At 38.7% G+C, this 27,505-nt stretch overlaps 1 protein-coding gene across 5 annotated transcripts in view; it reads left to right on the top strand.

Annotated features, from left to right (window-relative positions):
• The window catches only part of OSBPL10 (oxysterol binding protein like 10), a 232,954-nt gene that overhangs the window by 23,672 nt on the left and 181,777 nt on the right, over positions 1–27,505 (top strand). The window contains exon 1 of one of the 5 annotated variants that reach the window (XM_054692915.1): positions 4,158–4,273. The exons of the other annotated variants lie outside the window; for them this stretch is intronic. Within the exon in view, the coding sequence (XP_054548890.1) occupies positions 4,179–4,273 (95 nt within the window). The 5' untranslated portion in view covers positions 4,158–4,178. Of the gene's footprint in view, positions 1–4,157; positions 4,274–27,505 lie in introns of those variants that run through there. 5 annotated transcript variants of the gene reach the window in all.

Here is a 27,505-nt window from a genome sequence, read left to right as displayed (position 1 = left end):
CCTTGAAGAAGAAGTGGGTCACACAGTCTCTGGTGGCAGTTTCCAGGAAGTCTGGAAGGCTCAGAGGTTGCTGGTAAATGGGGAGAGACAAAAGGGGAAGAGTCACTCCCATTTTTACTTGCAAGTGGATAGCTTTAAGCTTTAAGCTGGGGAGGCCCTGCGTTATGTAAACCAGCTTGCAATCTTATGGTGTCCATTTTAACCCAGCTTTCTCATTTAGATTAATGGAATCTGAGTAAGGAACTTGGCCAGACGACAACATATTTAAACTGGTTCCCATATTGCATTTCATGTCCATAGACTTTTATAATTCTAGTTGATGCAAATGTTGTTATCTTGAATGTGAATTGAATGCAGGTTTCTGATTTGTTTAACATTTGTTTCACATCATGCTATGGACCGCTGTGAGGAGAGCTGAGGGTCTGAATGACAAATTGAGGATGCTTGGTGCCAGCTTTATTTGATGTGGTATCTGTGTCATCCTGGAGAAGGTGCTTTTAATTGGGAAGTTGATAAAACCCAAAAACAAGTTCAGGAAGGGATCTCTGAGGTTCCCTCTTTGCAGGATCCCTGTATCTTTAGCTGTACATTGTGCATGGAAGCTTTTTTGTATGTAATTTCTTAAAGCATTCAGCACAGTACTAAGATGGTCCTCTCTGCCTTAGGGATTTAGAAGGTCAGCTTTACATTGGGCATGTCAGACCATGGTCAGACTTTATTTTTCTTGACCAAAAGGCAACTTTCATTTTCTGTATTTGAGAGACCTGATTTTAAGTAGCATTGACATTTTACCTGCTTTTCTGAAAATGTTTTCTGAAATAAATTAATAGTTGTCCGACATGTAAAGAGGAGGGGAGGCTAACCTTTTTCTTCACAAGACTTTCTGGGGGCCTGAAACCCCTCAGATGAACTTGTTTAACCCTTGTCTCACAGTGGGAAACAGCCCCAAAGAGATGAGGCTTAATTCAAAATTATGCTCTTGAGTTTGTAGCTGTTTTAGAATAAGAAACCCCATCTCTGCTCCTCAGATGGTTTTGGAAAGACTCCAGAAAAGTGATGCTAAATACAGTCTTTCTGCTTTGTGGTTTTGTTATACAGCAAAGACTACCCACTGGCTTCTCATTATCTGGCCAATGCCCTGAGACTCATTTCATGTTCTGGTTTATTTATTAGCTGTTTTGAGTGATGGGGAAATTTTCAAAATGTGCAGAGAGCTTTTCTTTCTTATACTGGGATATTAAAAGATGGTGTGTGGGATATCTTATCTCTGAGTTTGATGTTAATTTCCTTTAATATATAGCAGAGAGAACTTGGTTTAATAGTAACTGCCAGCAGCCAACGTTGCTTTTATTTTACTTTCTAGACTATGAATAAACCAGCCTTTAGAACTGCTTCTAATATGTCAGCCGGCAGCACATTGTTGATGGTGCTGCTAAAATAGAAGACAGACTTCTAAATGCAGGAAGGCATCTAGCTAAATTTGACTAGATGACATTAAAAATTTGAGACTCTTCTCTATAGACTGATGTTTCGTAGCAGTTCTTTAGGACAGAGCGTTCTGCGTTTGCTTAGGAGCAATTATGGCTGAATCTTGGCTTGTTGGCAAATGCAGTGTGCTTGGTTTCCTTGTTTGTTTTCTCCATTCAGGAAGAACTGCTAATTTGGATCATAATTATCAAAAGCAACTTTTAGGACCCTGACCCTTTAGAGATGGTGTTGACCTTTGCAGGGACTCTTCTCGTATGCTGTCTTAATAAACTTTCTATGTGCTGTGGTGGATCTTACTCTGGTTTAGTTCAGTGGTTAGCAATTTTTTTTTTTTTTGTAAAATGCTGGTAAATAGTAGTTATAGTAAATAATATATAGTACATAGTAAATAGTTTCAACTCTGCTATTATAGCATGAAAGCAGCCATACACAGTATACAAACAAATAAGCATGACTGTGTTCCAATAAAACTTTATTTACAAAAACAAGTGGTGGGCAAGATTTGGTCCCTGGTCATTGTTCACTGATGCTTGGTTTAGTGGCTTTTTGGAAAATAAGGTTGAAGCCCTCCTGGCTTCTGTGAGTTATGGAGAAAAAAATCCAGAACTCAGATAAACATCTCAGTTGAGATTTTAGCATCTGTGGTGGGGAAGATGCTTTTGTGTTATTTTTCAGTAACTCTTCAGTTGACATAGCAAAAATAAAGACTTATTTGGAGAAAGAAATGACCCCTAATCCTACTACCCTTGTTACAACCATATTTTCATTTTTGTGCATTTGAATCCTGCTCTTTGTGTATGCACTTTTGCAAAATCCTTTGTGTGTGTGTACATCAGCTGTCAGTATTATTAAAGAATATAACACCCACACATTTCTGACAGTTGTTAGTACATCAGGATCTAGTACTAAAGATGCAAATTAGATTTAGCCAGGAAGATAATTCTAAAGACTGATTTTTTTAAGGAGTGCACTGTCATTTTCTGCTTTTTCAGTAAGAGTTTTAATTCACTGTGAAGTCCTGCAAATACCAACACCCAGAGGACTAACTATTACATGTAATCAGGCCAGGGCTAAAGAAAACCAGGTAAGTGGCTATTTGGTACCAATGTCACATTTTAGTGAAGTTAACTTTGTGGTTCCCAGGTTTCATGGTGGCATGAGAGTTACCCCACCCTGGCTTATGGCCACAAAGGCTCAACTATAGAAAATTTAAAATTCTTTCTTCTTTCTTGGTTGCTGCACACACAGTAAATGAAGAAACAAATGACTACATTTCAGATTTATTCTACATAACATGACTTTAAAGATATAATTTTCTAAGTGGGAATTTCCAAAAAATGTGTATCTAAGAATGGCAACATTCTTTTTTACAATAGTGCTACCATGGTTCAAACTATTTTGAAGCTTTTTTTTTTTTTGGAATTGCCTTCAGAATAAGGTTATAAGACACAGCAGAAGAGAAAGTATGCCTTTTGCTTTGTAGTTTTACCTCATGTTTGACTAAAAATGTTATCAGTCTGCACAACTCTCTCACCTTGGTTGTTGCCTGTGGCTCTGAATTGCTTTCAGCTATTTCCACATCTCATAACCATGCTTACTGATAGATATTTGTCTCATCTGAGCTAAAGGTTGTGGGTAATGACAATAAGCCAAGAGCCTCTGAGAGTATTTCTTTGGAGGGAACAAAAACAGTTATTTCTCTGTACAAGTTGTGATAATTAAGAAAAAACAAACAACAATTTGCCTTTGTACATCATTAGCCTGTCCCCAGCTCACCATGCCAACACAGCTTCTGAGAGAGATCATCCTGACATGAAATGACTTCTAAGATTGACCTGCTTTCTTGCAAATTCTAGCCTAGGGTGTGAGGGAAGGGTTTTTGAAAGGCCGTATTTTTTATGTGCTCTCTTGTCCCTGTTAGCTGGTGTGTTGGAAAGGCTGGTCTTGGTTTGCTTTTCTGGGAGATCATGCATTTATTGATAGATGCTGATGAACTGCAATATGTTCTCCCTACTCCTTTTGTCCTCCCTTGCTCTCCCTCTACCGTGGACAGTGGGAAGCTTACATCCTGTTCTAGGCCATTTTATAGTCTGGCAGGCATTTGTGGGCTTATCACTTAGGAGGTAGTGTCAGCACTCTTTAGATGACAGGTTGTTAAGATCTGAGTAGCAGACAGTAGGTTCCTTCGAAGCAGTCTTAAGCAGCTAGGGAGTTTTATAGTATTTCTGGCAGAACAAAGCTTTGATGTTATAAGCTCAAAAGCGACAACATAGACTGTGTCCAACCAATTCCCAATGGTAACACGGTTCAGACCCACTTCTGCTCCAGTACCCGTATCACTGGAGGCAGAACACCGAAACCTCTGCCACACTTGCTCCATACATGCCATCATCTTGCCAGAAATTCTGCCTTCCCAGCAAAGGACTCCTGATGTTTCCCTCTGCTTTAGCACAATATGTGTTACCCTACCTTCCTACATTTTAATTTCTTCATCAGTTAAATGGAAATAATAAATAACTCATATAATCTAAAAATTATTTACTTCCAGTTTTGTAATTTGATACTGTCATCCAATGAGTAGACTAGTTACTTTATTTTTATCTTTTAAAAAATGTAATGCTTGGTTTGTACAAGAGAATATATGTAATTATCTATTTTATGTTTATGAGCATAAGAAGAAAATAGCAGGCATGAACTTGCCACCCAGTCTAAGAAGGATAATGTACCACCAGCTCGTCTACCCACATCATCTTCTCCACTTCAGTCCTGCCTTCCCCCTTTCCAGGTAGTTTATTTCTTGAGTTTTGACTTTATTACACCTTTGCCTTTTTAAATAAATAATATAAAATATTTTTATAATAAATATGTCAAATGAATGTTCTCTCTACTATATCATTTAGTTTTGTTTTCAGTTTTAATATATTTTAAAAAGTGTGTTGTATACTCTCCTGCGGTTTTTTTTTTCTTATTATAGTTCCAAAATTGAACCCAGTTATTGTATTTAACTATGGTACATTAGTTTTCAAAGCTGGGTAACATTCTTTTGTTTTCTGAATAGGCCACTTGTGATTTATCCTGGCGATCAGCCTTCAGGTTGTTCCATTTTGCTCCTGTTAGAGGTGCTGCTGCTTTGTGCAAGCTTGTACACATCTCTCAGTGCCCCTGTGCAAGAATTTCTTGATGTTTATGTAAAAATGCAATTTTGGAGTCTAAGGGAATCTTGATGCTCAACCTTGTGAGGTGATACTAACTTGTTTTCTGATGTATGTGTACCAAGAAACTGCTGATAACCAAGATTGCTATTTCACCCCATAGCATACCTGACAACTCAGATTTTTCATTGAGAGCAGCTCCCACCTCTGATTCAAACCAAATTAGTCCACAGATAGAGCACCTTAGGTCAAAAAGTTCTTGAATCTAACATGGCAGGATTTCAACATTTTATGTTATGGACCTGCTAGAAAGATAATTCTATATTTTCTGTTGATAGTTTCAGAAGTTTACCTTTCTCAATTCAGTCCATAACTTGTCTGGACTTTTGTGTCTGTGGTGTGAGGTAGGGATCCCATGTAATTTTGTATTTCCATTGTTTCCATGAGAATAGAGAGGAGTATAAGTATCTAGTTCCTTGCACAGTTCTGGGCATATTGGAGGTGCTCTGTAAAGATTGTTGCTATTTTAACCATTATTCACCCTTTTTTTTCAAGTTGATTAGCATGTTTCTTCATGTGTGTGTTTTTAGTGTGTGTTTGAAGAAAGACAATTAAGACAGGTTTTCATTGGTTAAGAAGCCAACCTGAAACTCCCACTTCACCTCCAACTCTGTCCGAGTATTGTCAAAAGCTTGATTTCTAAGTTTAATCGAAGAGTAAGTCATAGTTAATGAGCTAATTGATTTGAGCATTTGTTTCCTTTTGGATCTGGCTAGTGTTTCAGAATTTCTCTGGCATCGTACCAAAAATCTACTCCCTCTGCCTTGAATAATCCGATAGTCTTTTAATACAAGGTTAACTTTGTTACTTTAGAATTTGCTTTTTCAGTTCTGTATTGCCATGGATGTGCCCTCTATATATAGTAAGATAGGTGGTGGGGGACTTAAGCTGTGATGCTGTAAGTTCTCCTTAACTTCATTCTTGCTTGAATGTCTTGAATCAGATTGTATATGCTGCACAGAAAACTTGCTTTGGGGGATTTCTTAGCCATGCTTTAGTGGAAAGGAGAGGCAGAGAAATACTTCTTAGAAAATTAAAACTGCTTAGCCACACTCCTGGGATGTATTGAGTGCACACAATGAAATCTGGAAAGTAAAACATGAAACTTTATAAAGTGAGCATAAAAGATGCCATAAAAATGGGAGGAATGCTGTCAGTTATATGGTGAGGCTGACTGCCCATTTATTGCTCAAGTGCAGTCATGGAGATTCACTGTGAGGCTGGAGGGCTCCTGGGCAGAAGGCAGGTGGAACTACAGGCTGCTGTTAGTAATGGATAATAATAAACCCAGTACCTGGGAGATAAGTCTTTAGCCAGAGTTGTAGAAGTAACTCCGCCCTCAAGGCTTTTCAGAGGTACTCAACCACTCTGTGGAGGTGAGTTCATCAACCTCTTGGAGAGTTTCCAGGGAAGTGGAAAGGTGGAAAGATTCATAATGAAGAAAGCCCCCTTTCTCTTTCCCGAGCTGTGGATTGTCCTCATGGATTCTGGAATGCATGCTGTAGCAGATGTTGTTGGTGCCTTGCCAGGATCTTCTTTACAGGGCCAGTACATCCAGTGCTCAGTTACTGCGGGATTAGTTGCTAACACTTCACACCTGTAAGCTCCACCAGAAAATTCTGCCATGCCAATTAGGAGCCCACTAGTCTAGAGATGACTGGGAGACAGCACCTCATCCTCACCCAGGGTGACCTGACCCAGTGACTGACATCACTGACGTTAATGATTGGTGGGTTATAAAACCCAGCCCTTTGCCTCCAGGGAGCACAAAGTCTATAGTGCACTTCACTTGAGGACTCTATGTTGCTTCAGTCTGAGGCTGGGGTTGTCTCAAAGCCCATCTTTTCCTTTCTCATGTATCCTCCTTCACTTTCATGGAATGTTTTCCTGAGAGCACTTCCTCAAGTCCTCATTTGCACAGGAATGTCTATCAGTTTCTTCTCTTATGAAAAATCACATAAGACATAGTCTTTCTGTTTTCTCTTCTCTGTCCTATCACACTTTGCTCAGCATGAGGAGTGTTTACATTTTAGTCTTCTCGGTCCTGGTAGGTTCTTTTGAGGGTTGGTTGAAAGTATTATTATCCGTAAACTTCCACCAAACTTCCTAACCCCATATCCTGTCCCTAGTATATGTGTGGTATGCCTGGAAAAAAAAGCAAACACCAACCAACCAAACAACAACAAAAAATCCAGCAACAAAAAACTGAGTGAGGGAAGTGGCCTACACAGAGGCTGAGAGAGGCTGGGAGGTGACTTCTGCTGTTGGTGTAGGATTTGGTAGTGAGACTGGGGACATCCACCTCTGCAGGCAGGCAGTGGATTGCCTTTGGGAAGCTCTGCTTTTGGGGGGAAGTCAGCATTCAAATCTTTCACCATTAGTGATGCTGTTGTAGTTGCTGTTGGCAATTGAGTTGGGTGGGGAAGGTGTCTCAAGCTTTGATGCTGTGCCAGGTTCCTGGCCAGCCTGTTCCCACTGGTAAAGTAAGAAAGTTGGTCTTAGCTATACCTCCCTCTGTAGATGAAGTCCTGCTCACTTGCTTTCTCTCTCTCTCTCTCTCTCCTCATTCACCCTTATTCCTCAGTTACTTCCCTTCCTTCCTGTAGTTTTGTCTTGGCTACATGACTTTGACATCCACTGAGTTACTGGAGCCTGAAATTTTGTGAGTCATTCGGATTCCTGCGGTGTCACACCTCTCTCCACTCTCTGGCCAGTCACTGAGCCCTACTGCACTGTCTCCTCCCTGCCCTTTACCATTGTTCAGATGCTCCTGGCCCTGGCTTCCATGCCCATGTTGTCTCCCTGAGCCCGAGTTCCTTGTCTTCTAACCTATCATCCACACCATCTCCATGGCAGTCACCTAAAGTGCATGTCATTCTCAGCTCCTACATGTGTTTTCCAAATCACCAGGTTCTCCACATCAAATCCAAGCTCTAGTAAAATGGTTCCCAACACCTAGCCCCAGTATTGTCCCTTGTCTTGTTCTCTCTTCCTGTTCTCTCCCCTCAGCAGGACAGATACTGTGTTCTTTGGTAAAGGTTTCCAGTGTCCCTCCTGCAGGCTGCCATGCCAAGCCCAGACAGGGGCATTAAGCTGTGCTGGGTCAGCCTTCTGTCATCATCACTCTTTCTCTTGGTGCTCTCTCCACTTGTCCAGGATGGCTGAGGGGTGGGGGGATGTCTTATTGTCCAGCAACAGTTGGGAGCCTAATATTTTGTACACAGTAGTTAGAATGTAAAAACAAAGCAAAAGCAAAACAAAACAAAAACACAACTTAGTTCTTTTTTTTTTTAAAGATTTATTTATTTGTGCCTCCCCTGGTGGTGCAGCGGTTGGGTGCTGGCCTGTGAAGCTGCCTGCAGCCTCTGCAGTGCAATTTCAATCCCTGGCCTCCGGTGAGGGTCCCACATGGCGCGCAGACCTCTCCTGCAGCACCCACTTCTCCCCTCAGCAGTGTGTTTCATCGGTCTGCCTGTTCTGCTCCCGGCTCTGGCTCTGGTGAATTCTCTCACCCTCCTGCACTTCTGACTGTACCCAGTGCTTGTATAAATAAATAAATAAATCTCTTTTGGTTTATACAAACACTGGGTACAGTCAGAAGCTAGGGAGGGTGAGAGAATTCACCAGAGCCAGAGGAGAGAGCAGAGCAGGCAGACTGACGAAGTACACTGCTGAGGGGAGCAGCTGGCAGCAGGAGAGGTCTGCGTGACCCTCGCCCGGTGACCGGGGATTGAACCGGTGCTGCAGAGGCTGCGGGCAGCTTCGCAACCCAGCGCTCAACTGCTGCGCCACTGGGGAGGCCCCACAACTAAGTTCTTGATTGAGTGGTTTCCAATCTTTTTTTGCTATTGGTAAAATAGAAGTTATGAATTCCCCTTTACCATTTTTTTTTTTAATAGAGGCATGTTTTATTTATTTGTTTGTTTGTTTTGTTTTTGTTTATACAAGCACTGGGTACAGTCAGAAGCGCGGGAGGGTGAGAGAATTCACCAGAGCCAGAGCGGGGAGCAGAGCAGGCAGAAGGACCGAAGTACACTGCTGAGGGGAGCAGCAGGCGGCAGGAGAGGTCTGCGCGCCATGTGGGACCCTCCTCCGGTGGCCGGGGAGCAGCCGGGGATCGAACTGGCGCCGCAGAGGCTGCGGGCAGCTTCGCAACCCAGCACTCAACCGCTGCGCCACCGGGGAGGCCCCCCCTTTACCATTTAATAGTACTTGTTAGTAGCATCCATTGTTTTAGGAAATACCTCATGGCAAAAGATACTCTTGAATTCAGTTATACTTACAAGTATTTGGGTTTTATTAGTTGCAATAGGATCTGTAGACATTTGAAACATAACCATTTTAATGTGCATAACTCATCATTCATTTCAGACTGGGTCATAAGCTCATGTCCTTTATACCCAGGTCCCCACAGAAACAAGAGCATCAGAAAATCAGTGCAAGCTCAGAGGTCAAGGGCTGCCGACCTTTGTCTTAGTGTCCCGAGCATTCAAGAAGATGGGATTGTGGGGGTCACTCATGGCAGCTGACCTGTCGGCTGCTGCTCAGCTCTGGCCTGTTGTTGCTGGGTGGTGAACGTGAGCCTAATGGTGAGCTCCTTGCGTATTTCAAGAGAAGCCAAAGTTGTGGATTTTTTTAAATTAAGATAATGCTAGTTAACAATAGTGTATATGATTTAGGGGCATATGTTAGTGAGGTATTTAGGAGGGTTTAAAAGAATTTATAAAGAGAAATATGTCACTTTTATTTATATTTTTTAATTTTATATAATTCTTACATCATTTTTCATTTTTGTACAATGTGTGCATTTTCATTTTAAAGAGAAATATGTCACTTTTAACATTGGTCCATTCATTGAGTTCTTGACTAGGAGAAGGAAGAAAGAGAAACTTTGGTGATATCCAGCAGCTCATAGTAGTTCTGGAATATTCAGAAGTATTCCAGCAAATCAGATAACACTTGAAGAAATACAGCCAGCACTCTTTTGCTTTGAGAATGCATTTGGCAGCAAGAAGTGCTAAAGGAAGAACTCTACTTATATTCTCTGCTTCCTGATATTTAAGGAATTCTTTTCACTTGCAATATACCACTCATCTATTTTCTCTCCTTTACAAAACTGGGAGGTGCCCTGTTCAGATATGAAGTTGGTAGGTGGCTGAAAAGACTTCTTTTCAAGTTAACTTCTTAGCAGTTCATTTAAAAATCATGATGGACAGCCAGAAATTGGGGTCAGACGGGCTCTGGGCAATGAGCAAGCAGCAGACCTCTCTGAAAGGAACCTGAGAGTTTTTTACTTGATGCTTTTACACTCTTGCTGCGTTTCCAGATCATTGCTTGGATCCGCTTGGAATTTACACAGTTCAGGGTTTGTTGGGCTAATGCTTAGCAACCCTTAAATAAACTGCAAAAGTGGCCACTTTTATATTCACCAAAGAGTCTTTTCTTTGATCAGTATTCCTTTCCTGAGATTTAGTTATTTATCCAAGATGACTTCCATTTTCCTTTCATTTTGGCTTTTGGAGTACGAGCTAGCAGTCTGTTTGTCTTCCTTTTTGTTTGCAGCAGATCTTGCTACAATACAATCTCCTGTGTATATGTGGTTGCTGAAGTATTAGCTATAAAATATTTAACTTTTGTTCTTTTGAAGTTATTTTTTGTGAAATATTGATATTGCAAGTTTCCATCCCTCTGTGTTTAGCTTGAGGGTGAAAACCTCTTTTGAGTATTTCGTTCACCCATTGACACAACATTAATTGAATATTTGTTATCTTTAACATCCAGCGGCAAGTAGTGTGCTTGTCCTGTCCTCAGGGAGTTTATATTCTGCTAAGGCAGATTGAAGAGTAAATTTCAGAATAAAAGGGGTTGGGATGTCAGTAAGCACATGATAGAGATGGGACGAGAAATAGAATCATGGCGCATAGAATGAATGGCAATGTTTTCTCTTGAGCCAGGGAATGCACTTGAGTGTGGGTCAGTTGAATCTGAGATAGTTGCAGGCAGGAGAACTGGGAAGCAATTAGTTCCATGGCTCTGGAATCCAGAGGAGTTGTGTAGCCTGCAGGCATGGAACAGGCAGTGGTCATTATGGAGAAGGTAATGGAAGCCATGTCAGTGGATCACTAAGAAGAGGAAAAAGACCCTCACACTGGGGGGTGGTATTATGATAAATCTTTATCAAAGCAGCACTAGTTTTCAGAGCACATTAAAGAAACTCAGGCAAGGGTGAACAATGTAACGGAAAATGGACAAGTGATAAAATGAGGCTTCTCAGAGAAGAAATAAGAATAGCCACTCAATTCATCAAGCTTTGTCCTCCTTACTAGTCATCAAAGAAATGCTATCAAACCAAAACCATAATAATGCACTATTCCACACCCTTTGGGCTGACAAAATCATAATATTCTCATTAACAAGTGATAGCAAGGATGTGAAACACTGGGGACTCTCATACACTGCTGATGGGAGTGCAAATGAGTACAACCTTTAGCGATAACAAAGTGTGTAAAAATAACACAACAATAATATAATAATACACATACACTATAGGAGGGCAGTCCTTGTATTCATGAGCCTATATCCAAGTAGATGGGTCACATATTTGTACCAGAGTATGTGCACACATGGGCTTGTAGCAGCACTGTTCATATGATTTGCACACTAATGTGCAGACAGCCCAAGTGTCCATCAATAGAAGATTAAATAAATGAATAAATTATGGGATAGTAATTCAGGAGAATATGATATAACAATGAAAATGCAGTCTACCCTGGTCTCTATGATTCAGGGAAGGGCTTTAGCCTCAAATCTGGTTTCTAGTGGTATTTTATCTATGAGTAGTTGTTACTACTCTTCTTGTGAGGGAAACTGAAGTTGTAAACAACCTGTGTCCATCTTGATTATGTCACCAAGTTGCAGAAGTGATAATGTACTAGAATAGCAGATGCCAACATGGGTGACTCTCACAAGCTTAACATTCAGGAAATAAGTGAATTGCAAAAGATTATGCGTAGCATGATGTTCCTTTAAAACATTTTAAACCAAGCAAAATAGTACTGACTATTGTTTAAGGACCACTTCCAAGCAGTAAAAATGTGGAGGGGAAACCCCAAATTAGAATTGTAGTTTCTTCCAAGAATATGAGAGGGGTGACTGCCAGACCTTTGGTAATTGTTTTCTTGAGCAGATGCTGAGTAGAGGAGTATTCATTTTGTTTCCCTTTGTGGCTTTTTGCATTGTTGAATGATTTTAAAATGGAGGGAGCTGAGGACACAGATTTGGGAACACCAACATGTAAGGCATATTGGTTTCAAACCCATATAAAGAAATAATTTATATTCCATATGTATACATGTGTACAGTATATACTGTGTACAAATACAATGATGTTGCAGATAAAATGTTTCATGAAAGACTTTGGTCCCATCTTAGGAGTTACACTGATAGTTTCTATTTTATTTCAAAATTATATTGGTTGTAACCATTAAGTGGTTCTCAACTGGGAGCCATCCCCATCTGATAATATCCAGAGACATTTTTGACATTTTGATTATCATGACTGGCATTTAGCGAATAGATGCCAAAGATGGTACTCAACAGCTTATAAATCATGGACAGACCCTTCTCCCTCCCAACAAAGAATTATAAAGCCTAAAATGTCTAGGTTTGAGAAAGCTTAATCTAGGTTGATTTCTAAGACTTACAGTTTGAAAGCTGCAAGGTCAAATGCAGCCAAGGAGAAGAGACTAGCTAGCTAAATACAAGGAAAACCAGGAGTGTGTGTGGCAATAGGAAGCCAAAAACCAATATGCGGAGAAGTCAGTGATTATGGTCTCAACTGTGTTCATGGAGTTTTGCTGCAAAGTACATGCTGGTGTGCTAGTGCCGTCAGTTGAGGGCGGTGGTTCGCTGAAGATTTGGGGGGAGGAAGCCAGATACAATGAAGTGGGGAAAGAAGATAGAGATAGTTCAAGAAACTTTACTGAGAAGAGAGGAATAAGAACAGGCTGTATGTTTGAAGGAGAATTATTTTTTTTCTAAGAAAGTAGAGCCTTTGCACATTAAAAAGGTGCTAGAAGGGAACTAGTAGAGAGGAGAGTTTGTGGGTGTAAGAGTTAACTTTGTGGAGCCAGTACCTGGGAAGCTGTGAAATCAGGAGTGGCTAATTCTTGAGCAGAGGTGCATGTTGCTTGAGATAAGAGGAAAGGGGAGAGACATGGATGAAGGTGAGTTTGGGAGATTGCTTTATTCTTGGTAAAGTAGGAGGTTATTTTTGAAATTGTAGTGGAGAAAAGGAGATAGTGGACTCTTGGGTAAAGTGGAGCATTTCAGGGGACTGAGAAGAGAGCTGAGCAGACTGCTAGGCATCTCTGGGGGGCTCTAGAGAATGGAGGCCACAGATATGTTCTGATACCATCTTTAGTGGATGTCTGGTTTTCTTTTTGGTGTTGAAAGTACTGGAGAGAGGAACAGAGAAGGTGATAGGTAGAAGAATCTGGAGTTGGGATTTGGTTGGTTGTGTGTGTAGGAGAGTTCAAGGGAATTGAGATGGTTGGCCAGTGGGTTGTTGAACCTGAAGACAGAAGATTATCAGAAGTAGAAAGTAGAGGAAATAGAAAATTGGAGGATCAGGTGAAATGAAAGAGTTGGTATAGATGGAGAAGCTCTGTGAAATATCTAAAGGGGAGAGAGCTTATAGAAAATAAAAGTAAATGCAGTGAGATGTTTGGAGGTATTATCAGAGCCAGAACAGCTTTGAATGGTAACAGGAAGTCCAGGATGGATCTGAGAGGCAGGCAGTAACACAGAGAATGTTACAGAATGAAGTCAAAGGACCAATTGCACAGTGTCTTTGATGGCTACTAAGATCATTCAGAATGACAGTTGGCTTGCTATCTCAAGGAAGACTAAGCCAGACAACAACATCTTCAATGAATTGGAGAGAACGAATGGTGGAGAAAATTTCAGCTAAGAGTAGAGTGTTATTTTGGTTTTGGGGAATAAGAAGAGGCTTCAAAGTTCCATGATTTAGTCAAGATAGGAAGCGAGATTGGGGTGAGGAATGATTCCAAAGAAAATGGTAGAAAGGTATAGGAGGAAGGTGATTAGGACAGGGGTGTGATTGAGAGATTATGGGAAAGGGTGTTTGGGGCAGGAAGGGACATGAGCTTGGGATAAGACTGAGAGGCGTGATGGGGAGTAGCTGTATGGGAATCTTGGTTCCCCTGGTGGTTGGGAGGATCCTGTCTTCTTTCTGGAAGCAATTTTGGGAGTGTTCTGTTGCACCTAAACTCATGCTATCCAAATTTCTGACTTGGGGTGAGTTGGGTATGCCTTCCTTTTTATGAATGATTATAGTGATGGGGAATACATATAGTCAGGGGTTGGCACTACTAGGTCCATGATGGCATCCAAGATGTTTCATGGTCCTTGGCTTTCTAGAGGCCTGCTATAGGAGAAGTAAATATTCTCAATTACCTTCTTTTTTTCTGATTTCTAGAAGGCAGAAAGATAAGAAGACCCCCCCCCCCCCGGGGCTCAGTTCCATTCAGTGCCTTCATAAAATGGTGTGAAAAGCCACTTCTCTTCCTTAAAGTCATCATTCAATAAACCTTTCCCATTACAGAGCATGGAATTCCACTGGGGTGTTTAAACAAATTTTTCTTTAATGGCTTAAATGAAGTATTGACTTTTTTCATGAATGTTTTATATATTTGACCTATTTAATTTTTTCCTTTAGGAAATAAAAAAATGTCATTTCCCTTCCAAAAAAGAGAAGCATTTGATTTCTTGGGAAAGGAAGTACCTCTGTGTGCTGTGAAAATGGATGGTGTTTGCAAATATGAAAGGTGTAATCTCTACCCACCCTTTTAAAATGATCAGAGTGAATGAAGTAAAATGAATATTTTAATGGAAATAGATATGATGGACAATTTCCATTTAAAAGTTTTAGTATCAGAATGAAACATTGTTATGATTGTTTTCCCTATTTTATTCCAAAAGTATGAATGTTTCTTCTGGGAAATAATATTAGAATCTGTTTTGTGACATTTTATTAACAGTAACCTCTGTGAGATATCAAAAGATGGTGGTTGAAAAGTCTGAGTAGAAAATACATGGGAAGGGCTGACTCAGTAAAAATTTTGAATATCTAAACTATTTTAAGACATGAGAAGAAAAAAAAGGAAATGAAAATATGAGACAGGGAACTAAAGGAGAGAAGGTCTAGAATAGACCTTTAAAGGCCAGCTTAAAATGTTATTTTAGAGTGGAGGGATGTTATATAAAGAAATGACAGTTCTGGAGTTGAGAAAGGATGATGAAAAAATAATGAGGCATGGCCCAACCTATAAAGGCATAAAGGGGGAAGAGAAAAGATTTTTCTCACTGGAATTGTGACTTTACATAAAAAGAGAAAACAAATGAAAACATATTCCAGTACTTTTCCATGTATGAAGACAGACTCTTTCCTTAGATTTGTTTTTAGTTTCTACAGCAGTATTTCTTGAGATCTGTTGCATCAAATGCTGTTTCAACATCCTAATCAAAGGAAATAAGGAATTTTATGTTCAAATAAGTTTGAGAAGTGCTTGTGTTACAAAAAGTTAGATTTATTTACTACAAAGTTTCTCAGAGGTCTTAATAGCAAATGTGTATTTTGAATTTCTGAGATAAATGGGTTCAACCTTTTTAATTGCTAAACAAATATCCAATCTCTCGTTTCTTTTAATGAAACTCTGTGCTATTGGTGGCAATGTAGCTAAACATTCTCATTTTGGACTATGGGTGCTTTGGTGATGGGAGAGCTACAGTGACCACACCCAATGGGGGGAAATTGTATACTGTGCTGAAAACTCTAGCAAGGATATAAAATAATAGTACTTCAATTAAAACAAAATCTCACCTCCACACACCCCTTGCCACTGGAAGTACCCTTCTGCTGGCCAGAAAATTAAGTAGAAGTCTCTCAGGATTTCTTGATAACAAGATCAGTCCTTCACAATTGTCCATTCTCCCTTCCTTTGCTAAAGGAGTTACAGCCATTTTGCATTAGGAAAACAAGCTACACGCTAAGATTTCTATCAGAAAGAAGGAATTCTCCATGACTTCACAATGCTACACTACCAGCCTAGGATGCTCCAAATTTGGACAGAGTGTTCTACAGAAAAATTAAGCCCCATTTGATTAAACCAGTGTAGTTGAGTTTCTATGACATGTAGCCAAATGCAATCCTAACTTTTACAGGGGTGATGTAGTTTTAAGCATGGAAACTTTTTTGTTTGTGAAATGGTGTAGAGGATCCCTTTGGGAAATGTTGCCTTACAGAATATGCACAGAAAGATAATTAGGCATGTGCATACATGCATATTTTTACACGCACACAGAGTCCTTTTTCTATAGGTATAGTTTTTTTATGTTCTTTGTGGAATTAAGAGTTTTTTAAGTTTGGTCTTTTTATTCTTATCATTTCTCCTTATATGAGAAGTTTTTTTCCTACTAAAAAATAACTATAATTTTTTTATATCCCTTACCATTAAAGCACTTCCTATGCACCACATTTTTTTTTTAAATGGGTGGTTTTATTTGCCTATTTATGCCTTCTTTTCACAGAATTGTTCTAAAATTTTGTAGAAAACTGACTCAGATTAATATCAGAGATGTTTAGTTTCTCTTCAATGATTTTATTATTGACTATGGCACTTGATACTTTTTATGTCTTCTTTCCAAGATTATTGTTCTGTGAACCAACACCTGAATGTCCTCGGAGCTTTTTATGTAAATAGTCCTTGTAAAGATGGAAATATTTTAAAATTTAGTTTATAATAATAATTTTCACCTTGTGAGCCCTCCCCTGCTATGAGCTGGATTTTTCTGTGGTTTTCTTAAAGAATTAGGCTTAAAATGTCCAATTTTTGCTTTTATAAAGACAATTAAGTACATTTCAAAACCCAAGAGAATAAAAAATCGGAATGTTAGAATTGAGTCTGCCTTCCTCTTCTGTATCTGGTGAATTGAGAACTCTCCTGAAGCCTCAGAGTTGTCAAATAATGGCAGTGCTGGGCTCTGTCCCTTGTATGGGATGACCTGACAGTGACAATGTACAATAAGATGTAATGCAACTAATCAGGCCTCAGTTTCTCTGTTGGTAAAATTGGAATGACTTCTCACTTGGCCAACTCCCAGTAGTATCTTTAAATTCTTATGAGTTACTTAGAATTGAATACTTTTTCTGGTGTACTTTATTTATTAGAAAAGAAAGGTTTATATTTTTAAAATTCAGGTTTACTGCAGTTTACATAAAATTTGGTCTTTTTCTATGTAGCTTTCAATGGGTTTTGACAAGTATATATGGTTTGTGAAATTACCACCACAAATATGAGAGTCTACACTCCTGAAATGTTAGGTTATTTTAATTGATTAGTATGAAGTAATGTTATCATTTCCTTTAATGAGAATGTTTTGTTTACCCAAATTTAAAAGATGTTAATATTTTGTGACTGTTTTAGAAATTCACATTTTTTATGTTTGTTTTTTGCAGTAATATTGATTTACAGTGTTATATTTGATTCATGCTGTGAGACTTTTGATTTTCTGCTCTTTGCTGACACTAGGACAATTTTTTAAAAAGAATAAAAAAACCAAGACATCTTTAAAAAGATGTTAAATAGCCTCTTTATGATATTGGGAGCGGGTAATAGCCTTTGAATAGTTTTCAGTAGATGAAAAAGTGATAGGTGAGAATTTGGTTGACTGTACTTATTTCTATTATATGAGATTTAAAACACTTGATAGATTTTCCTGTGAGATTGGAAAGATGAAGTGTTTATTAAGTTTAAATCATGGGGAAGCTGAAGCGCAGATCAATGAAACAAATCATATAACTTCTAACACTGTTATTTCTTTCTTCTATTGTTATTGATAAGGCTGTTACCAGAACAAGCAGCATCAAGATGCTTTAGCCATTTGTATACCATTTGACATGAACAAAGTCAGGGCACTTAGGATATTGAATTTGAGTCAGGGTCATCTCGAAGGTGAGGAGAATTCTTAAGCTATATGGAGGGACTGGGAAATAGAGATGGAGGTGGAACTAATGAAATGGAATATTCTAGAATTGACTTATCACTGGTATGAGTAACAGTCTTTGATTTACTTAAATTTATTTTTCTTGAAGTTCCCTGTGTGAGATACCATGTTTTTCATTTTCATTACATTTTTTAGCATAATCTAATCAAATGCTTGGTTTCTGTTAATTATATCTACAAATGTATATTCATTTATTCAAAGAATAATTTTTTTGGCATCTACTACATGCAAGATGCCAGACTGGGACATTTTGAGACTAAAAAGGTGGATTAGACAATAACTGATCTTTCGGAGTCTTCTAGTATAGTTGGAAAGTTAAAACGCACATACAGGTGTGCATGCATGTACATACCTACTCACAAACTACAGATACACCACCTTAGGGAAGTAGAACTAGAAAATTAGTTTGGATCTGAATGCCAAAGTGGAGTTGGACTACTGTAGATGATTAGCATCACTCTGTATACAGGAGATACCTCATCAGATTGAGGTGAAGTTCATATCTTTAAAAGGGGGAGAAGTTGGGGTCTGGCAGTGGAGTTTGGTGCAGTCTCAACTGGGAGAGACTGGTTAGGAAATGTCTGATGATTGTGTAGGGAGTTGGGTTATGGCCAGAAGATTGGGGAGGAGTAGAGAAAATAAACAATGGTTTGGAGAGGAAGTCTTTAGAACTTACTAAGTGATTGGGGGTTGGGGAAGGGAGTGTTTCAGTTGTTACCTCACGTCTGGCCTACACCCCAGCTCTTGTATGCATAAATAAGTAAAAAAATAAATCTTTAAAAAAGATAAATTTTTAAATTTGAATTCATTTTTTAGTAGATAGTCCATTACATGTGTTGCAATCCAAAAGAACTGCTGTGAACTGATTCCCTCATACCTTGCCCCACAGTCTTGCTCCCCAAAGACAACTGATTTTGTTAGTTTCTTGTCTTATTCCAGAGATATTTAATGCCAATATAAGCAGATATGTTGGTGTCTTCCCCCATCATTTTTTCCTACCACAAGCATTTTTTTAAAACAAAATTTTTTTTTTTTTTTTTTTTTTGACTTTTAGTAGGTCTTTTTTTTTTTTTTGTTTGAGACTAGTTTTATTAGCTGAGTTTTTTTTTTTTTAAATATTAAATTTTATTTTTATATTCCCCCATACAGTTGCAAACGCCCCATTCTGACCCCAATCCTTCCCCTCCTGCCCCCACCCCCCTTTTTAAAGAATCATTTCAGAGATAGACAAAAGACCTCCTCATCATTTTATTATGGCTACATACAAGTGATATATATGTATATACATACTGTTACTTGTCCATCATTCTCCTATTGAAGCCCATTAAGACCATTTCCAGTCTTTTGCTATTACAAAGAACATATATTGCAATGTCTGTACATACTTAATTTCTTGCATGTGTAACTAGTATTTCTGTGGAGTGAAATTCAGAATGGAAATAACTGAGTTAGAGAGCATGTGCATTTTTTACTCTGATATATGTTCCTAATTGCCCTTCATAAAGATTGTATCCTTCCATCAACAAAATATGAGTGTATATCAACAGTGTGTATTGTCAAGCTTTTGGATTGTTGACAAACAATTTGATATTTGAAAGTAATTTTTCAGCTCGGTTGTGACATGCAATTATTTTACTTGGAATGCAGCTGACCCTTTTTTCATAGATAGAAGACCCATTTATATTTCCTTATCTGTAAGCTACCTTTATATTGCTAGATAATTTTTCTACTAGGTAGTTACTCTTTTCTTCGCAGGAATTTTATATTGAGGAAACAGTCCTGTGTTCATGATATAATTTACACATATATTTCACATTGTTTGGTTTGTTTTTGACTTTGTTTTTGGGGGACTTTTATCATGCAGACATTGTAATTTCTGTGTAATTATAGTTGTCAGACTCTTTGTGACTCAGTTATAATAACCCTCTCCACTTTAGGTTTATTTGAAGGAACTGGGTTATTTTTGGTACTTTTATCTTTTCATGTTTAAATTTTGGATTCACTTAGAATTTATCCTGATATTCTGACATTTCATCTGATATATGTGCAGTAGACTTTTTTCAGATGGCTACTTAGTTGTTACTATGTCTTTTGTGGAATAAACCATGTTTTCCTTATTAATTAGAGATGTCACCTCTGTGCTATTCTAAGTTCTCATTTGCATTGGAATCTATTTCTGGATTGTTTTTCATTTATCTTAGTCACTGCTCATGTACCAGTAATATACTGTTTCAATCACTGTAGCTTTGTAATATATTTGTTTGAACCTTTGGTCATGCTATTTTTTCTTCATTATCTTTATTTTCAGAATTTCTTTTGTTACTCTCCCCTGTTGGTTTTCCCATATGAATTTTAGAATGTGCTCATTCAGTGTCATATCCTTCCTCCCCAAAATTTTGTAGTGCTTTTATTGAAATTGTATTGCATTTATAAATTAACAGGGAGAATTAAAATCGTGATGTGAAATTTATCCCTAAAACATAGTATGTCTTTCATTTAAAAAAATTTAAATGATGCCTTGGAGTCTTTTAAATTTTTATTATGTAAGTCATGCACATTTTTAGTTAAGGTTATTACTGGTTATTTTACTTTCTATCTTATAGACATGAATAAAGTTTTTTTCTGTTATATTTGATAAATGATTATTTTTCATCGGTTATAGCTACTTATTTTCTATGTTAATTTTGCACTAATAAACTTTTTTCTCATCTATTTATATTAGCTGCAGAATGTCCATAATGTTGGTAAAAATTATTGGTGATAGATTGCATGCTTATTTTTTTCCCTGACTAGAATTTCCCTGTTACACAGGATGCTGGCTTTTATGTTGAGATAGATGTTAGAAAAGCATCTATCTCCATCTTTTTTTCCTTCTTCTAAGAACAAATTTTGGTAATATCACCTACCTGTACAGGGTTGATGGAATGATGTATAATCTATCATCTATAAGAATTCTTTTTATTCCTACCTGGACGTGAAAGAGGTAAATGAGATAGTTCAGGCTGGATATGACACTATTGTGCAATATTCATCTTTTTATCAGATGCTACCAATATTTGATAAACCCAGACCTGCTACTAGATTGTGGATAGTAATTTTTGTATTTTTACATTCTTCAGTGCCTTTTGATAGGTTAAGACTTCTTGTTAAACCGTCATCTAGGTGAAGTTCAATGCGTGCATTGTGTATTCTGGGCATTCCCAGCTGTGCAGGTCTGTGGCAGATGCTGGGCACTTTGTCTTCTGAATCAAGTGTAGAATATTGGGCAGTGGAAAGGGATGGTCACAATAATTATTATCTGGGATCATGCAGATAAACTTTTAAAAGTCACCTTGATGAATGAGTCATTCCTGAAACTCTCAATTAGTGGTTTTCTCACAGGCAGGTTAAGATAGATGCCAAATGGACAGGATGCTTGGTTATATGTTGCCTGTTTTTAAAAAATCGATACCTCTGAATTAAGGTTTTGTAGCATCCTAAGTGCTCATTTTTTTGGGTAGAGTTTTAAATAACATCTGCAAATCTCAGTTATTTTTCTTAAAGGTATTTGTGCTGTTGGAGTAGAAGGTGATTGATGGAAATGTAACTAATCTGATCTCAACCCCTGGGATTTTAGTGACCTTGTTCTTACTGATATGACTCTCACTTAATTTACTCTCCCTTTTTATCCCTTATTTTATTCTGCACCCTTTTCTTTTGGGGCCTTTATTACATTTCATTCCTCACCTTTGTGGCATTCTCCCTAATCTTGTCTAAAAGCGGTGGATTGATTGGGGTTGGTAAGAAGAAACCCAACACGTGAGCGGACATAGATGTGAAGATTCACAACCTACTAATATATGGTATTAACAGAAGGATTCTTTAATCATTCCTTCCCTTGGTCTCTTTATCCATGATTTAGATGCTTTCTGGTCAATTATTTCATACCAGATTTCCAGAAGAACCAAATTATAAGGGGTTATAGATGAAAGCTAGAGGCAGGTACGCTGATTGCCACAGGACTGACAGTTGCAGCTTAATGGGTAACCCTAAAATTATAAGAGGTAGGAAACTGGCATTTGGAGCTACTTAGTGAAGAGGCAAGCCTTCTGTCATTTTTCAACTGGCTCTGTGGGTTATTTAGTGTAGTACACTATAAAAAAACAGTTATGATGTTGCTGGGCATCCAGAAAAGCAAGCTTGACATAGTTTGTTCTATTTATGAAGGCAGAGATGTGTGTAGTGTGTTTTAGAATCAGTTATCTGGAAAATTTACAAAGCAAAGACTGAAGAGTATAGATTTCTACTGATAAGAAAGCTTGAAAGATTTGTTCTACAGGAAATAGTAAGTTGGTAGCTGAGTTTTTCAGTGTCTGTTATAGCAAAGCACTGAAGATTTAACTATTGCAATGAATAGATTATCTACTGATAAGATTTTGAAGCTTGAAAGATTTGTTCTACATTGTTCTTAGTAAGAAATAGCTGAGTTTTTCTTTAGAAATTAATTTTATTCTTTAGAAATTAATAATATAAATAAGATTGTTAGAATCGGTTTAGAGTGTCTGTTATATGTATCGGAAGCATTTGGGTTGCTGTTGAGAAAGTTTAGATTTAACTATTGCAATGAATACAATTTTAATCTACTTTGGATCCTAAATGTCAGTGACTTGGCAAGGGTCCAGTGTTTGCAGCCTTTTTTTCACCTTTTATTTTGTATGTATTTGAGGAAGTTCTACTTGTATTATTGCTTTTGCTGCTGCAAATGTTTTATGTCATTTATGTCTTGGATTACTAACCTCTGCATGAGAATAACATTCAAAGCACTCTGTATAGCATTGTATCCATACTGCTATTCAGGCCAATTCATGTATTTACAATAAGTATATGTCATTTTCACTTGTCTTGCTTTACACTGAATTCTTGAGTGTGTTGACTTTGTGAATATGTTTATGCCATATGTGCTGGAAATTTTCATGACTTTCTATTTCTGTAATCTAGAATCTGTAGTAACTGCATGTGGAAGTGGGCTAAAATTTTTAATTTTTTTCCAGCTTTTCTCACCCTTAGCACTATTGACATTTGGGGCTGGGTAATTTTATGTTGTGGGGAAGTGTCCTTGTATTGTAGAATGCATATCTGTATCCTTGACCTCTGCCATCTAGATGACAAGTGTCTCTTTGGCTATGATGAGCAGTATGTTTCTTGACATTGAAAATATACTCTGGGGGGCCTCCCTGGTGGCGCAGCGGTTGAGTGCTGGGCTGCGAAGCTGCCCACAGCCTCTGCGGTGCTGGTTCGATCCCCGGCCGCTGGCAAGGGTCCCACATGGTGCAGCAGACCTCTCCTGCCGCCCGCTGCTCCCCTCAGCAGTGTACTTCCGTCCTTCTGCCTGTTCTGCTCCCCGCTCTGGCTCTGGTGAATTTTCTTACCCTCTCATGCTTCTCTGGCTGTACCCAGTGCTTGTATAAATAAATAAATAAATAAATCTTTAAAAAAAAAAAGAAAGAAAATATACCCTGGGGGCTAAAATAACCCTTATTGGGTACCACTGCTTAATATTGTACAAAGAATGGTTTTGAGGCTAAATATGTTGTTATAAGAAAATAAATAAGCATTTGTTGAGCCCATATTATAAGACAACTCCAGTGCAAAGTGTGGAGGGGACACATTCCTATCTTACACACACACATATAAAGATGAAGGTGTGGTTACCTCTGAGACAAAGAGGTCAGCAAAGGCACAGGAAAGGGGAAGGAGAGAGATTAGACCTGGGTTTTGAAGAATGAATAGGAGTTTGCAGAGTTTGCAGTGACTTTCACATCATGAATAAAGTCTAAGTGACTGTACATTATGGTATACCTTGGGCGATGCTTTTTGCCCCAACATAGTTTTTAACAGAACTCCTTTTACTCTCAAAAATGCCCTCATTGGAACAATATGTGGTCACTCCTAAGAGATCAGAACTTGAAAGCAAGTGGGCAGATGGTGTGTTTGAAGTGTAGTGAGCCCTGTAATGTAAGAATGTGGTTTGGGGGTAGGAGGAGATGTGGAAGATGGCTGGAAATGAGGTTGGACAAGTTGTGGGGGGGTCTTAGAGGGCCTTTTATGCCCTATTATGAATATTGGTCTTGTTCTGAACATTCAAGGAACTATCTGGAAGCTTCCAGGTGGAAGGGGACCCAGTAGAGCATGGGGAGGATTCTGAGGGCTTTGGTGGTGAGCTTGGTGTGAAACATACCATTATAACAGGTTTGAGCCTATAATCCCTAATCTATAACCCACAGTGTTATAAACCAACATTACCTCAATAAATATAATTGGAAAAAAATAAAAAATTCCAGATAAGGAAGAAAACCACAGGGAATGCAAGTTTCTCAGGCCCTTGAAAAGTTCCCATCTGATCTATATGTGTGCATCTCCCAGATGCTTCCTCCTAGAGGAAATGGGCCCCAGAGAAGTTATCATCGACCAGAGAGTTCACAATTGTGTTACAACTGAGTTTTTTTTTTTTTTTTAAGATTTATTTATTTATTTATACAAGCACTGGGTACAGTCAGAAGCGCGGGAGGGTGAGAGAATTCACCAGAGCCAGAGCGGGGAGCAGAACAGGCAGACTGACGAAATACACTGCTGAGGAGAGCAGCAGGTGTGGCAGGAGAGGTCCGTGTGCCATGTGGGCCCCTCGCTGGTGGCCTCGGGTTGAACCGGCACTGCGGAGGCTGCAGGCAGCTTCTCAGCCCAGCGCTCAATCGCTGTGCCAGCAACTGAGTTTTTAAAAGAAAACATAAAAGAGATTTTTAGGAATTCATGTTGATTTTCTTTCCAACCCATGAATGAATGAAGTTTTTCTGTGTTACTGAAATTTGAGTGACTGACGATGATTGGAGACAGAGAGAGGGAGGGAGACAAAATGAGAAAAAATGAGAATTATCTAATTCATTGGTTTGTAAAGTATGTCCTATGGGTGAAATCTACCCTGCTGCTTGTTTTTGTAAATGAAATTTTATTGGAACACAGCCAGTCCTCCATTTACTATTGAGTATGTCTGCTGTAGTGCAGTAGCAGCAGAATCGAAGTTGTAACAGACACTGTGTGACCTGCGAAGCCTAAAATGACTGTCTGGTCCTTTAGAGAAAAAGTTTTCTCCAACTGAATTTGATAACTTTTCTCATAATCATTATATCACCTATTTTCCACATCTTCACACCTCTATCTTAAGATCAGTTGACTAAATTAGGCCATTTTGTTTCAAGTAGGGCTTGTATTTTCAGGCCCAAGTAGCAAGTTTAAGTCTTACCTGGGAGAGGCATCAAGCTCTCGGACTTGACTTTTCTGTCTTCCTGAAAGTCTCGAATGTACTCCCTGCCTGTGTGACTGAATACTTCCCTTGCCCCACCTGCCACACTGCTGCCCCAGAGTGTGTCTGGAAGTTTTTCTCAAGTCAAAGTCAAAATTATCAAGGACAAAGATATCTTCACAACTTCTAGTTTCTTTTTCTTTTTTTTTTTTTTTTTATGGGGTTGTTTCACGTGAATCTGTGTGTTTGAGGACATTGTTAACTTTGACAAATACAGAGAGAAAAAAGTCATTTAGTTTGGTCGGCTTATTGCCTTTCCTTCTAATTCCCTGCTTTCTTTTGGTTTGGATGGCCATGTTTATTTGTTTACTGCCTTTCAAAGTGATTCCAGCACTCGGATGAATGTCAGGCTGCATGCTGGTGTTGGGTAGAAACCAGACCTTTGGAGAAACGGCAAGATGTTAGTGAGGACATTGTTCATTAACCAGAATTGACAGCCCAGCCCATACCCCCCTGACTTCATCAGTATGGACAGCTCAGCTTTTTTGTGGGATTTGGCTGCTTGCCTTCAGGGATTTATCAATAAGAGGAGAGTGGTTACTCTAGGAAACTGGCTCAGATTAATGAAAAATGCTTTTTAGTTCTTTATGTCCTGGACCGTGCCCCTTGTTCTTTCTGTGTGAGGTGTTCACACAGGATTTCCTTCATTATTTATCTGCTCCCTTAAAGCCCCAAGTGATTTCTACACCTTGTGAAATGCTCACATTAATTGCTTGATAGTTTCCTAGAAATGTCTGGTATCACTTAAAATAGCTTCTGTTTTGTGCTCTAGAAAGTTCTGTTGTTCATTGCCAGTGGCTACATCTTAGAATTAAAAAGGTTTTGCCCAGATTAATGTGCAGTGACAAGAGAATTCCACCCCATTGAGAAAGAGCCATCCATGAAGCCTGCATGTGTCGCGATCACTAACCTCTGAAAACTGACACCCTAAATCCTTGTCCTGCCTTTCTTCTCTCTACTGCTGTTTTTAAAAAAATTAATAGACTTGATGATTTTAGAACAGTTTTTGATTTACAGAAAATTAAGCCCCCACTCACAAAGTGGGGAGTCATGCTCCACTTCCTTGAGGGAAGAGTATTTACATTATTTATTTGGAATTCTTCCATTATGAGAGATTTGACTTTTCTAATCCATTTAATCATTTGTTCATATCACCATGGAATCATGGGTATATACTTTCTACTTTGGGTTGTGGGTCAATACTACTTTGTATTTCTAAAATTATTTAAGTTTTTGGATATAGGAAACTCTTCCAAATGCCCTCCATGTCACTTTGAAATACTGCCTTCATGGTGGCCTTCCTTGTTTATTCTTGTGCACTTCTTTCCTTTCTGGCATGACAAGACTCTCCGGAGTCATGTATCTCCTGTCTCTAGATCTAGCCACTTTTCCAAGGAGCCCTGGTTTCCTTTTGCTAGAGAATGGTACTCGAAACCAAGCTCTCTGCAAGGGTGCTTGTTGCCTTTGGAGTGTCATTTCTTCTGGGCTTCTCTGTTAAGAAAGAAAAACAGACAAGTGGATATACATATATTTATAAATATTTTCCATCTGGATCTGTGTATGAGTTTAACATACCGACGTCTCTAAGCTGTTACCACCTGGACCATCCCAAACACCTCTCATTTATCTGTGAACCAGCATTCCAATAGTGAGGAACTTGGCCTATCCACCTGTCATCCATTGCCTGTTCCATCGTCTCCATTCCAGTATCCGTGATAGCAGTATCAGAATTCTTAAGCTGTACCATTAGTGGAACAGCATTATCTACTGAAGTACAGTTCTTTGGTGTAGTTTCTTTTGCCTTTAGCCTTACAGATTGTACTCAGTTCCTTACAGATTGTACTCAATTAGGTTGGCACCTTTCTCTCCAGTTCCCTTCAGTGAGGACTTAATGACAAATGCGTCACATTTGTGATCGTCAGATTCTCTTGTCAGAGTCTGGATTCGTTCCTGAGATCCCCTGACTACCTAAATGATTTCTTTCTTATTTTGCATACATCAAGGTTCACTCTCTGTTATACAGTTCTGTGGATTTTGACAAATGCATGTCAGAAACTCACTGTTATAGTTTCATTGCCCTAAAATACTGTGGGCGTTACCCATTCCCTGACCCTTCCCTCTCAAACCACTAGCAACGACTGATCCATTTACTGTCTACTTTTAAAATTCCTTATATTTGAATCTAAGTTAGTAACCCACAGAACATTCTAGTTATTTGGAGCCCCCAGTCATTCTTCTCCTCTGGGAAGTACAGAAAGTTGGGCTTCTCTTTGGAGTAATTTAGAGGATAATTATGATAGCTAAAATGCATTATCTTGACAATACCTCCATATGTTGCCATCTGTGCTATTGGTGCTATTGTCTATCAATAAAATGTGCATTC

This window comes from Talpa occidentalis, unplaced genomic scaffold, assembly GCF_014898055.3.
Source record: "Talpa occidentalis isolate TD23 unplaced genomic scaffold, MPIMG_talOcc4v2.1 talOcc4.10, whole genome shotgun sequence".
Classification (NCBI taxonomy): domain Eukaryota; kingdom Metazoa; phylum Chordata; class Mammalia; order Eulipotyphla; family Talpidae; genus Talpa; species Talpa occidentalis.
Note: the sequence above shows the minus strand (reverse complement) of the source record. Positions and strands in the feature narration are given on the sequence as shown.